At 45.3% G+C, this 12,550-nt stretch overlaps 1 protein-coding gene across 3 annotated transcripts in view; it reads left to right on the top strand.

Moving 5' to 3' along the window:
- The first annotated feature begins 4,142 nt into the window (after positions 1 to 4,142).
- The window catches only part of LOC107319997 (monocarboxylate transporter 2-like), a 23,815-nt gene continuing 15,407 nt past the window's right edge, over positions 4,143 to 12,550 (top strand). The window contains exons 1-3 of one of the 3 annotated variants that reach the window (XM_032447235.2): positions 4,143 to 5,302; positions 5,443 to 5,596; positions 5,857 to 6,111. In XM_032447235.2, the coding sequence (XP_032303126.2) occupies positions 5,895 to 6,111 (217 nt within the window). In that variant the 5' untranslated portion in view covers positions 4,143 to 5,302; positions 5,443 to 5,596; positions 5,857 to 5,894. Of the gene's footprint in view, positions 5,303 to 5,442; positions 5,597 to 5,856; positions 6,112 to 10,543; positions 10,647 to 10,950; positions 11,211 to 12,550 lie in introns of those variants that run through there. The other 2 variants (XM_015875429.3, XM_032447234.2) reach the window with 2 other exon arrangements.

The raw sequence follows: 12,550 nt of genomic DNA, 5'->3' as shown, positions 1-12,550 counted from the left end.
GATCTTGAAGTGTCACTGAGTACCAGCAATGATAACGTATCTGTGAAACATCAACGAAAATAGTACCAAATAAACCCACTTAAAGGAATGCTTTCTGTGTTCCAATGCCTTAGCCCTGCATGTGGTCTGTAGCTCTGTTACTGGCACAGAAGCTAATGAGGGGCAGCCTGAACGTAAGAAAAGTAAATTGCCTGTTTGGCCTGTTTTGGTTCTCTTTTGATGCTGAGTGAGGAGTGTTTGATCATCTTTTATCTCAGTTTCAGTAATTACACATCATCTTGATTGCAGATTAATGTATCAGGTGCATAAAAATACTTACAGGTAAATTCTGTAGTGTACCCTTTCAGTTTGATTCTGTTCATATTCCTGCAGTTGCAGGTTTCCTCTGATGCTCTGAGGTTTATGGGCAGGAGTATTTGGTGAATGTTAAATGAGCTCTCTCCCACAACCAATACATAAAGTGAAACACTTAATTTGCAGAGCAAATATGATTTTCCTTTGTGCTTTTGTTATTTAAATAAAAGCAGTACTTTATCTGCTATGTTTTGCATCAAAACTAATGCATGGAGAGCAAATGATGGAAGAACAATTTTTCATAGGGTAATGAAGCACAAGAGTTTCTGCTATTCTTATCTATCTCAACTGCTAGGGGAACTGACCAAGGCTTTTCACGCTCATTTTGGGAAGCAGCTTGAATACTTTGAGTTGCTGTTGTGTCTGCAGAGCGTGCCAATGGTCATAGCCCAGTAACTACCAGCAGAAAGTCTTTGCAGTTCAGACAGTTGCTATTTTCTTACAAGAATGTCTGTGTTGAGAGCCCACTTCCTTGGGTGTCCCACGAGTGAGAGTGGGCAGTGTTTGTCAAGTGGGTTGTTTGAAACTGCTTATTAAATGCTGTTTACGAGGGGCACTTATGATGATAACGAGTCCCCAGTGTTGCAACGTAACTGCTTTGAAGACTTAAATGCAGTTATTAACAGAGAATGAATTGGATGGGAAAGCCCTTGTCATTCAACCAGCCTTGAGATGCAATTACATACAATACTGCAACATAGCGTGGAAAACTTCCTTGGAAATGAATGGAAATGGATTTATTGCTATGAGTATATAACAACCTTTGAAACAGATGGTCAATGTGATGTGAATCTGGAAGGTTTCAGTACGAGTGGATACAAGCCTCTACTACTGGATCTTGTGCAATAACTTAATTATCTGCTGTGGCCGATATGCTGTTCTTTTCCATCAGATTAAACCTTATAATGTGGGGTAAAAAGGGACAATGTAATTTAACATAACCAAACTCATGGTTTGACACATGTGGTAAAGTGCCATTCTGGATTGGGTTGGAGCCAGGGGAACTATTGAGTTGGTATCTGCAGGGAGGAGAGAAAATCCATTTCAGAAAGAAAGGCCCAGCACTGTGGATGCTACTTTGTTCTAAAAATCAAACGGGTTTTCACCATTTGTAACGCCGTTAAGTCTTTACAATAATTTTGTTCATGAAGTTCGGATGCTGAAAGATGCTCTAGTGAACTTGGGCTGGTGTGACTGAAGTCTCTTTAGTTGGCGGCTTCTGATGGCAGAACAGAGGACCATGTGCTCCTGGATCAGCCTGTAACAAATCCTTATAGCAGGGTTACAGTGTTGTTTATTCCTTCTAGAACACAGAAAAAGCACCAGGTCTCCTTCTATTTCTTGTGAAGAACGCTGTAAAACCTTTTAAGAAAGGTAACAAATGGCTGAATGGTAGAAGCCTTCCTAATTAATGCCAGCAGGGAGCTATCGCATGGTTTTATGCGTCCTTACAGGGAAGCAGTTTTTTCTGGGCAATCCAGACCAACATGGATGGCTGCATGTGGCTACGAGGCAGGAAGGAGGGCTCCAGTAGATGCTGACTTGCAAAGTCAGATCGGGTGAATCACGTTTCTCTTTGTTTACCTTTCTGCTGCCTTTTCCACTCAGATTGGATGTGAACGTTACACAGGCTCGCCTACGGTCAGATTTTTCCTGTTTTTTCTTGTGCCTAAGTAGTGTGTTGAAGTGTTTGGATTATAAACCTGGCAGGGGAATGTTTTAAATCCCCCCCAAATGGGGATTTGCAGTGTAAGTCTTATGGAAACATTCCTGTTGAAACTGGGTTATGTAAACCTCTGCACGGTGCGTGCTCACGTTGTGGACGTTCCTCTTTACCTCATTCAATTCCACCACTCAGACACTGGCAACAAATTCAGGAACTTTCCATATCCCCTCCCATCACTCCAGGGTGAAATTTACCCCTTGTGAAGGGTCACTGTGGCCTATGAATCCCTTTCTTTGTTCTTGAGTGATCAAAATAAGTCTGACGCAGGATTTTAGGTGACCCGGAGGTCATGGAAGGGAATTTCTGCCAGAAGGTTAAGATTGCCATAGCAAGACTGGCAAAAGAGGGGTATGCTCTGTGCAGATTGCCTGGAGGAGAGCAGGAGCAGGGCCTGCAGAAACTTGTCCTAAAGAAAAAATAAGTTAATATGTACTGAGGGAGAGGGAGGAAGGAGAGAGGATCTCTAACAAATAATTTATTAACATCTCAGAGGTCTGGGTAAGGCCAGGGCTCAAAATGCTGCAAATGGGGAGTTTGCCCTGAACTTGTCTCTGGTGGGCTAAGAGCCATCGCTGTTTGTGAAGGGTTAGTTGATGTGGGATGCTGTTAGTGCTGGATGTGAGCAGAAGGTGCTGTGAGTTACAGACAAGACTTGGATCTGAGGATACAGCTTCTGATTTCAACCTTTGATCTGAGCTGAACCTGGGGCGGAGGAAGAGTTCAGCATTTGGCTTTAAAAGCTGAGCGGGTCGCTGCCAGGGGAACCCACTGCTGGAACCCCATGGGGAGGGGAGTTTGAGGGGTACCTGTATCTGCCGAGGGGAGAGCTGTCAAGAAGGGAACTCTGCCTGAGGGAGCCCCTGGACTGCCAGGTGAAGTTGTGTTACGCTTGGGTTTGATTTGTCACGGTGCTCTAACTTTATGAGAAAATAATAATAATAATAGTTTTACAGTCCAATAATATTCTGAAGCTGGCTAGGCTTACAGAAATGGAGGTCTGAGATTGTGTATCTGGTTCTAAAAGGTAAAAGCTCAATAAATCAAGGACCCAAACTTGTAATGTCATCTGGATTAAGACCTTAGTGTGGCCTTGGGACTGCATAAGAGACGTGGAATTTCTTTAACGGGAAGTTTTTCATTGTAGTCTCAACCAGTTTTCTAAATAGAAGGGAGGAGCAGTGGATAAAGAAGATTCAGGTGTAATAGTATTAAAGCAGAAAGCCTATGGGGAATGGTAGATGGAAAAATGGGAAGTCCAGACATGTAAAACCACAAGCAAAAATAAAAAAATAAACAAATAATGAAATGAGGGCCCCTACAGTGAATGTGAGTTATATTGTGGTCATGTTGTGGTAAATCTCAGAATTTTCCTTTGCTACAGTAAAAGGTAGAAAAAGGTGGAGGGGGCGGTGGGGGTAGGGGGAGGATACAGTGCTCCCTGGATAAAGCAAAAATAAAACCCCTTGATGATGGGGAGAGAAGGGATGATCTGCAAGAGGTGATAAATTAAATTCTACACACAGACTGAAGAACAGCATAAAATATTCAGTGCCCCTTTGTTTAAATGTGACTTGGACAACTGCAGGTCTGTAATTCTGCTTCAGTAGCATGGGAGGACTTGAATGATATTGAGAGGAAAAACCAGGGGTAGTTCCTGGAGGTAAGTAAGCATTGGTGTATGAAATAAAGGCTTCCCAGTTGGTATTGACAGTTTAGAGAACAGTTGTTGAGAAAAGAGAATCAAAATGTAAAAGATTTCCTTTAAATGGATATTGTAGAAGGAGCTGCTTTTTTATTGACTTTGCCTAATGTCAGAGTCTCTGTGATGTGTCAGTGTGGTTATTTTTTGGGAAGCTTGAGGTGCTCAACAGTATTTGAATGGCTTAAGTTGGGTAGTGTAAATAGACATCAGAATGGGAGAAACTTTGCAGGTGTTATCTTTGCTACTGTAATTCTGGCATGGTATCGTAATGTAACGGGACGTTATTATTTATTCTTTTGTTGTTAATTATTTAGGTGAAGGCAAGAGATCGTAAAGTCATTAATGATTGTAAAGCCTTCATTTAGGCTTCTTAGTTGATCTTAATTTGATAGACCAACAAAATCTAAGCAAACCCAACAGCTCCCAAGACAGGTAGATTTCTTCCGGACTGGATTTGGTCAGTGTTGGTGTTTGGGGCTTATGTGTCCTACAGTTATATCTAAGTTTTGCTCACCTGCTTAGGACAGGCCTTAGGAGATTTAGTTCATGCTAGAAGAGAGCTGAGCAGTGTGGTGTGCGCTTGCTGGTGGCCCTCAGAGCATCTACGTGAGTACAGCAGCTCTTGGACCTTTTAAAGAGTGCTTACAAGTGAGGATGCAGACAAGCAAGGGAATTTGAAGGGTAATTAGCCAAGGGCTTCTTCCTCCACACCTTCCTTTCATCTTCCAGTGAGAGTTCAGGGTAACAATCAGTGAGTCCACCCGTGGCTCGTGGGGGAGCCAAGCTCGTAGCCCATGTGTGCAACCCCTGATGCTGTTGGAGGGGCCTGACCATACATCCTTCTGCCACTGGTGGCTGCAGTGCTGAGGGAGGAGGGTGAGACCAGGACTAACATGTGCCCATCCTTCTCCAGCAAAACTTCTTACTACACCAGCAGTGATGTTTCTGCAACTCCGACCTTATACAAATGCTCCTAAATCAGTAAGAGGTGCTGAGCAAACCATGCTTCTCAAGATGTGATGAGCTCATCGATAGATGCAAATTACACTGCACTTCCCCTGAATATTCTTCTATTTATTTATTTACTTGCAAGGTCCCTGTCTCCCCAGTGAGCAACCTGAGGTTCAGCAGGGTGTGTCCAGCTGATCCCTTTGCTTTCTGCTTCTCATTAGCTCTGCTGATGCTTGCTCCTGTTGGCTTCTCTTGCTTCTGAGTTTGCAATAGGGGATGGCAATAACCCACCTTTTATCCACAAGGCCCTCAGCTGTGGGACGTGCTCCTCTCTCCTCCAGCTTCACATCTTGACCTTAGGAGGAGACTTGTGGATTAACTCCTGAGAGGCACATAGGTTTATTTATTTATTTTAACCCTTATTTTATTTTAATGGTCAGGAAACATGGGAAGAATGCAAATGAATGAATGCCTTCTTTGATTTGCGTTAATTCCTGAGGATAATCTGCTAACCTGGCAGGCACCGGCCACGAGTGGAACTGCTGCCCTAAACTCTGGCTACTTTGCAGGCAGTTGGTTGCAGTTTGTGTGTTGGCTCTGGGGAAGCAATCACACCAGAAAGCCTCATCGTGGTAGTGGACAGGGAGCTGCAGGCACTGTGGGGCTGATCGCCTGCTGCTCACGTAATGGGACTTATTCTTTTAAGCAGGGATAACCTGAAATCATGAGGCTTTCCACCCACGTCTGAAAAACGCACAATGGAGCATTTACCCTAAAAAAAGCACAAGTGTGGCATCTCCCCCCTCCCCAGAGGGACAGGCTGAGTGACTGCAAGAGGAAAACCCACAGCAGCCAGCAGTGAGGTGAGAGCTGGGCTGCAGTGTCGCGTGGGGTCTGTCCTCCCCTTGGGGTCTGGGGGAGGCTTCTGAGGAAGTGTGTTTAAAGCGCAGACGGAAGGGCTGGCTGTGGTTGTAAGAGAGGGAAGGGTGGTTTTGACTGTGATAGATTTGCACCATAAAGCTTTAAATAGCTAGGAAAAGGCTTCAAGAATGAGTCTAAATGATTTTACAGTTCTGGCATGATACGCACGTTCTGTAAGACACACACTTGCTTTGCCCTGCAGGGTGCTGGTCAGCTTGTGCTCCAAGCTCTGCTGTGACCATGTCCCCTCCACTCACCTCGGACCTGGGCTACATGCCCCCTGATGGCGGCTGGGGCTGGGCTGTGGTGTTTGGAGCCTCCATCTCAGTAGGATTCTCATACACCTTCCCAAAAGCTTTCACCATCTACTTTAAAGAGCTCCAGGCTGTTTTCAGCATCTCCTACAGCCAGCTTGCCTGGATCACATCCATCATGTGCGCCACCACCTATGGGGGAGGTAAGTGAAGCAAGAGCTCAATGTTTCCTCATATGGGATGGGAGAACGTATTTCTTTGAGAAAGTCCTTGGAAACCTAAGATCTAAAGCATGGCTTTTTCTGATGTTGTGCATTGGCAAAAGAGAGAAAAACACCTCTGCCAAGTAATTATTGACAGCATGTTGTATGTCATCAGCTCCTATTATTTCACTGGAAATCTTGCTATGCTTGACCACAGGGAAATTGTTTTACATTTGGACAGTTACTACAGCATTTTTGGTATGATAGTTTTTGTTCTGCTCCTATTCTTTGCTGTCTTTTTAAAACAACAGAAACAACAAACTAATGTTTCTGGTACCCATGGTTGTAGAGAAGACACTGGGAAGTGAATGATATATTTTGTATGCAGCCCCAGATGATTCGTCTTAATTCAGTGAGGCCCAGGTCAGATACCCCTGGTGTAAATCTTGAGTTAGTGTTTGAACATGTTTTCAAATGTCTCTAATTCTGGTGCTACACTCTTGCTGTCAGTCATTAAGGCTCACTTTGCCTTCGCTTGTTGCTTTGCCAGCACTCAAGTCAATGCTGGCTATGGCAAACCTGCATTGTGGCTCTTTTCAGGTGTTGTTTTCAGTAAGAGGTGTTGATGCCTTCATAGATCTGACAGCAGCAGCATAGTCATAGTAAAAGGAGACATATGTAATAATAACAGGTTTAGGAGCTTTATCCTGGAAAACAAATATCTGAACAAGTAATTGATCTGAACAAGTAATTGATTACTCAGTTTGATCTTTCATATGTGAGCATAAAATATAGGGGAGTTCTGCAGCACCCAGTGAGGCTGTGTCTGAGGGAGGAGGAAAGCAGCAGCAAGGCTTGCCAGAGGAGTCACGGGTGTGCAGGGGATGCACAGGGAATCTAAATGATATGAGATATTGCTTTGGGTTGAAATTTTGACTGTATTGAAGTCCACAGTCACAGTGCTGTATACACACAACCCAGGTGATGAGTATGTCTTGGAAGCTGCTTTACATGAGGTCATGTTGGTGACACAGAAAGGTTACTGGGAAGGTCACTCTGCAAACCCAGGATTACAACAAGCTTCAGCAAACACTGCATTGGACCCGGTGTCTCCTCTCTTTGATCTCATAGGGCAAAATGGATGTACAGTGTCAAAAGTTCAGCAAGCTCCTACAGAACAATCCATGTAAGACCTTGAAAGTTAATACTAAAGCATCGAGCTCGATTGGCTGGACAACGGTCAGCCAGAAGAGCAAAGAAACATAGAAAATACAGGCACAGGAGCCTGGCTGCTTTTGTCTACAGTAACACTGTTGCATCACCCTGCATTAAGGGCACAGGGTCTGATCTGCAGGGATGTAGCACTCTGCTGTCCGCATTGCCCATTGCACACACCAAACCTCTTCCTTTGTTTGGTTCTGTTTCTTGCTTCTATGTTGCAGTATGGAAGAAAGCAGAATGAGTCTTGACTTAAGGGTAAGGCAAAGGTGCCTGCTCCTATTGAGATTATATGGGTTGCCTCTCCCATGCACTACAGGGAGGTTTCTGGGGGGACAATTGCAATCACTCAGCAGGTGAGGCAAACTAGAGAAAGATGGGACATAGCTCTAGTTTTACATCCTCAATGTCAAAGGGCCTCTCTTCACTGCCTGCTTACCTTGAGCAAGGAGGTATGCACTTGTCAGCCTGGACTTGGGGAGATCTGAACCCCACATCCTTCAGCAGAGTCCCCTTTGCTGTCAGTACATGTAAATGAGTAACATGCTCTGGCTCTGTACTTACCAGTGTGTGATAACACCTCCAGCACAGCCTTCAACCCCAGCTGTTTTCTTGCCTGTTTGCGTGCATGATTTAAAATGCTGCTCTCAGCTCTGCATTTGGTGGCATTTAGGAAAAGCATGGTGTTTGTACTATTCTTTCAGTCGTTCAAGGCTCGGCATGGCCAGACAAGGGTAGAAATCTTTTCTAACCTTAATGATTCTGTGACATCTGCCATTGATGTTAATAGCTGAGCTCTGCATCTTTGAGTACTCCAACTATGTTGTTTTTCTCTTATGATAGAAATTTTCCAGATATATCAGAGCAAAGCCCTTCTGGGATTAAGATGTAAATGAGACCAAGATGCAATAGCAAAGGAATAATTTGCTTGAATTCCCCAGTGAAAATATTCCAGCTATTAGATTTAAATTAATTGTCACCATCTTCTTACCAACACGAATGTTTCTGTTTGGGCTACTGATTAAAACCCCGCAACGGGGGAGGAGTGGAAGAACTGATGTCACTGTTGGTTTTAGGTTGTGGTTTCTTGGAATCCAGTCCTTCAGTAGGGACGCTTCATGTATCTGGTGGGTTTACCCAAATAATGATCTATGTTAGGATGAATTGATCCCTTAGAAAACAAAACAGTATTACGAAAATAAATGCATCTGTGTATTTTTGGAGGACTGGGGTATCTCTTTTATAGGACAACTGTGCTGAGGAAGGTACCAGTGTTGTGTCTGTGTCACCATGGAGAGCCTTTTGGTTTTGCAATGAGTGCTGCTCATTATCTCTTTCATAAATGGAGAAGCAGTTTTCACCCCTGCCATTGATTGGCCTTTGCTGCCACTGCATTTTGTTAGTAAATAGTAAGTGGCAGTTTTGAGGAACACAACCATGTGAGTTACAGAGCTGTAGCTCCCACCTCTGGCTGCAATAGAACTCCTTATGCAAAGGGCTCCAGGTAACATCCTTTCCAAATACCAAACTGGCCCATGAAGAATGGAATGGTAGAATGGTTTGGCTTGGAAGGGACCTTTAATATCATCCAGTTCCAGCACTCCAGCTACAGACAGGGACACCTCCCACTAGATGAGGTTGCTGAAAGCCCCTTCCAGCCTGGAAAAATGAAAAGACATTGGAAAGAAATGCTTTCCATTCTCAGAAGAGCCCATGTTTTCTTTTACTGGAGAGTGACACTAGCCATTCTTCAGTCTTCAATAGACAAAGGACACTTGATTTATAAAATCAAGACTTAAAATATCAGCAAGAACTGCAAGGAGTGGAAAATGGGTGGATGGGGGAGTAGGTTCAGCCCTGGGCTTGTTCCCAGCTCCTTTCCCCTTTGCCCTTTTTCTCTCCCCAGCTCTGGAGCTGAGTGCTGGGAATACAATAGCTCTCATGTATTTACATGGAGGATTGCGATAGGGAAATGAGTCAGTGGAAAAAGTATTTTGCAATTTTAATCAATTTTGTTGCCTCCTGCCAACAAATTAACAAACCTGCCCTGCAGGGAGTGGCTGCTCCCTGTGGATGCAGGAGCGGAGTCCGGCCCCAGGGCTGTGCTCCTGCCCCACACTTCCCTGCATTGTGAGGAAGCCCTTTTTGCTCTCTCCAGCCCAGGATTTCTGCTGCAGGGTTGGTGTTGGGAGAACCCCTGTCCCTTCCTTTCCCTCAAATGGGCGCATTCTGCTTGTGACCATCTTGTCACAGCAACACCACCAGTGCAAAGGGGAATGGTTTTCAGGGATCTTTAGATGTGTTGTAAGGAGATTTTTAACAGCACCAGGAAAATGACAGAGCAAAAGAGCAATCAATTCCTCCTCTCCATTATTTCTTAATTGCCTATGTAGAAAAGTGGGATTTATGGTGGCAGACTGTGTGGGGAGCGCTGGAGTGAGGCTGGGATAGAGAGGAGGGAATCTCCTCATTTCATTAGTGACTGGCATGTTTGCACCTGAGCCAGAAGTTAGTAATTTGTGGTGATAAAATGAGAAGGAATGTCATGTGGGTCCATCTCCCTGTGTCCTTGGGGAAGCCCAAAAGACAAATGCACTCCAGTTATGCCCCAGTCTTCATGTTTGCATATGAATGGAGGTGGCCATATCAGGTTGCCCAGAGAGGTGGTGGGTTCCCCATCTCTAGAGACACCCACAGTCAGGCTGGATGAGCTCTGAGCACCTGATGGAGCTGTAGGTGCCCCCGTGCATTGCAGGGGACTTGGACCAGATGGCCTCTAACGATCCCTTCCAACTCAGACAGTTGTACAATTCTATGAAATCCAAATGAATCTGCACAAAATTGGGGCTGAGAAATGTCCTCTGTGACCTGTCAGGCTGTTACTTGAGCCCAGAGGAGGCAAGGCCGAGCAAGACCTGAGCCTGGCAGCAATATTGCAACTTTCTAGCAAGAACAAACAGCACTGATGTTTCCCCCAAACACGGGGTGTTTATGTGCCAAGCACTGTTGTGTTGTAGCAGTACAGGAGAACAGTGCACAGCTTTGTAAGGAGAAGGGAAGAAAGCTGGTAAAAACACAGAAAAACAGTAACTTCTGTTTAAATTGCTGTGGGTGGTTTCATTAACCCCAATAGGATGGTTGGGTGCTGGTGTTCGGTGTTGTAGAGGTGGGGAACAAAAGATAAGGAGGGGGGGAAAAAAAGGAAAAGCAGCAATATGTGTAAAGGAGGTTTGGTCTGCTGGCTCAGCATGGGGTGCGGTTCAGGAGGCTGTCCCATGCCATCCAGCACCGCCCAGAGCTCAGAGCTGCTCCTGCAGGTAGGTGCTGCGTGGAGCTGTGGGGTCTCAAGTAGGGCTGGGGATGCCCTGGGGGGCTCCTAGTAGGGGCTGTTCTGGGCTGGAGACATTCTTTTGAATCTTTGCCTCATCCAGTGGGATTTTCATTGCTGGCCCACTCTTTCCCCAAGACCCCATAGAGATGCACTGTTAAACCTGGCTGATATTTGCAATATTTGTAGCACCAAAAATCAATAGCTGGAAGCTGTGTGGGGGCCGTGCTGTCAGTGCAGCCTGGGGAGCACCACCAGCACTGACCCTGCCCATCTGCACTTTTATTTTGCAGGGCTTCCCAAGGAGCACCGGGTGCCCGTTCACATCCTGTGGCCATGCCGCCCCACAGCGATGCGGGGCCAGTCGACAGCCCCCCGGATGGTGGCTGGGGCTGGGTGGTGGTCTTTGGGGCTTTCATTTCTATCGGCTTTGCATACGCCTTCCCCAAAGGCATAGCCATCTTCTACAAAGAAATCCAGGATTTCTTTGGCACATCCTATAGCGAGATCGCATGGGTCTCCTCCATCATGCTGGCCACGACATACGGCGCAGGTGAGTATGCCTGCCCCAGCTGCTGGGTTTGCTGTAAGGCAGATATCAGTCGGATATCTCTGCTCTAGGGCAATATACAGGAAAAGCACCAGCAGCTATCTGTGCTGCTTTATCAGCAGATTTGTTTTCTAATTGCGTTTTCCAATATTGCTCAGGGAAACATGCTCACACGCAGAGCGTAATTGAATGAAGGGGTGTTTTTTTGGGATGGGGTTCTTCTCTTGCTTCTGATGTGCAAGTAAACTGCAGACGGGACAGGGTATGTGGCTGGAGGTGGTAGTGGTGCTTTGCTGTCCAAAAGTCAAATAACTTATGACAGAGTGAAATGATGGGGGCTCAGCCAAGGGTGAGCGCAGAGGAGAGCAGCTGGTTATAATCACAGCAATGAAATCTCTAAGGCCAATCGTTCTTATCAGTTGCAAAGCAGCACACCAGTTTGCTTTTTCTCTGTTTTGTTTTTTTTTTTTCAATCATCATGGGAGCGCTTTCCCGACTCAGTGAGAGACTTGGTCTGCCTTTAATAAAGTCTGCAACTAGAGAGAGACAGAAAGTACGCTTAGTGATTGCAAGGAACATTATCAGAATTTATCTTGGCTATTGAATCAATTCTGGAAATATTCCTTGTTACCAAAATTGTGTGGTTTTATTCCCTATAATGCACTGTGGTGCAGTAGTTAATGAAAGTAATGATGCTTTATAGTGAAGTGGAAGCAACTCTTGATTCAGAACCTATTGTGATCCTCCCTGTTACAACCCAGAGCAAAGTCTTGGTATCACTGCTCTATTTGAAATGTAGCAGACAAAGAGAGCAGCTTGCTGAGCCCCCTGGGCTGTGCCACCAGCCTGCGGCAGTGCACCTGAGGAGTGCCCAATGCCCTGCAGATAGCAGCTGTTGTTTGCAAACATCCTTAGCATGCAGTCCCTCACTGCCTTGCCATGCTCTTTGATGCAGGGAGTTGTTTTGGGGGGGCACTCCTTGCTGTAGACAGAGCATGTATTTGTGTTTTGTAATCAGAGTGAAACTGCAGAAAACAATTCCATTGCTCACAATCAGTAAAATGGATCAGTGTGCAGCAAAGCAGGCAGCCCTGTGCTCTTCTCTATCAAATAGTGTTATTGTGCTCTTTGTATCTGCTGTAGTTTCCATAGGAATAAATAGGGGGCATTACTTTCAGAGCAACCTATGTACCAAATAGCAGCAATGTACTTGTAGCAGCTCTGGGCTTCTCTGAGGCTTTAAGGAGGTGAGAACTGTGGGCAGAAGTGATGCATTCTGTTACCATCAGCCGTTAGTGTATATGGAGCACAGTGCAGTCCTGATCTTTGTCTTGCTATGCATG

This window comes from Coturnix japonica, chromosome 15, assembly GCF_054131305.1.
Source record: "Coturnix japonica strain WE chromosome 15, WE-NBRP24, whole genome shotgun sequence".
Classification (NCBI taxonomy): Eukaryota; Metazoa; Chordata; class Aves; order Galliformes; family Phasianidae; genus Coturnix; species Coturnix japonica.
This window is presented reverse-complemented; position numbering and strand designations above follow the sequence as displayed.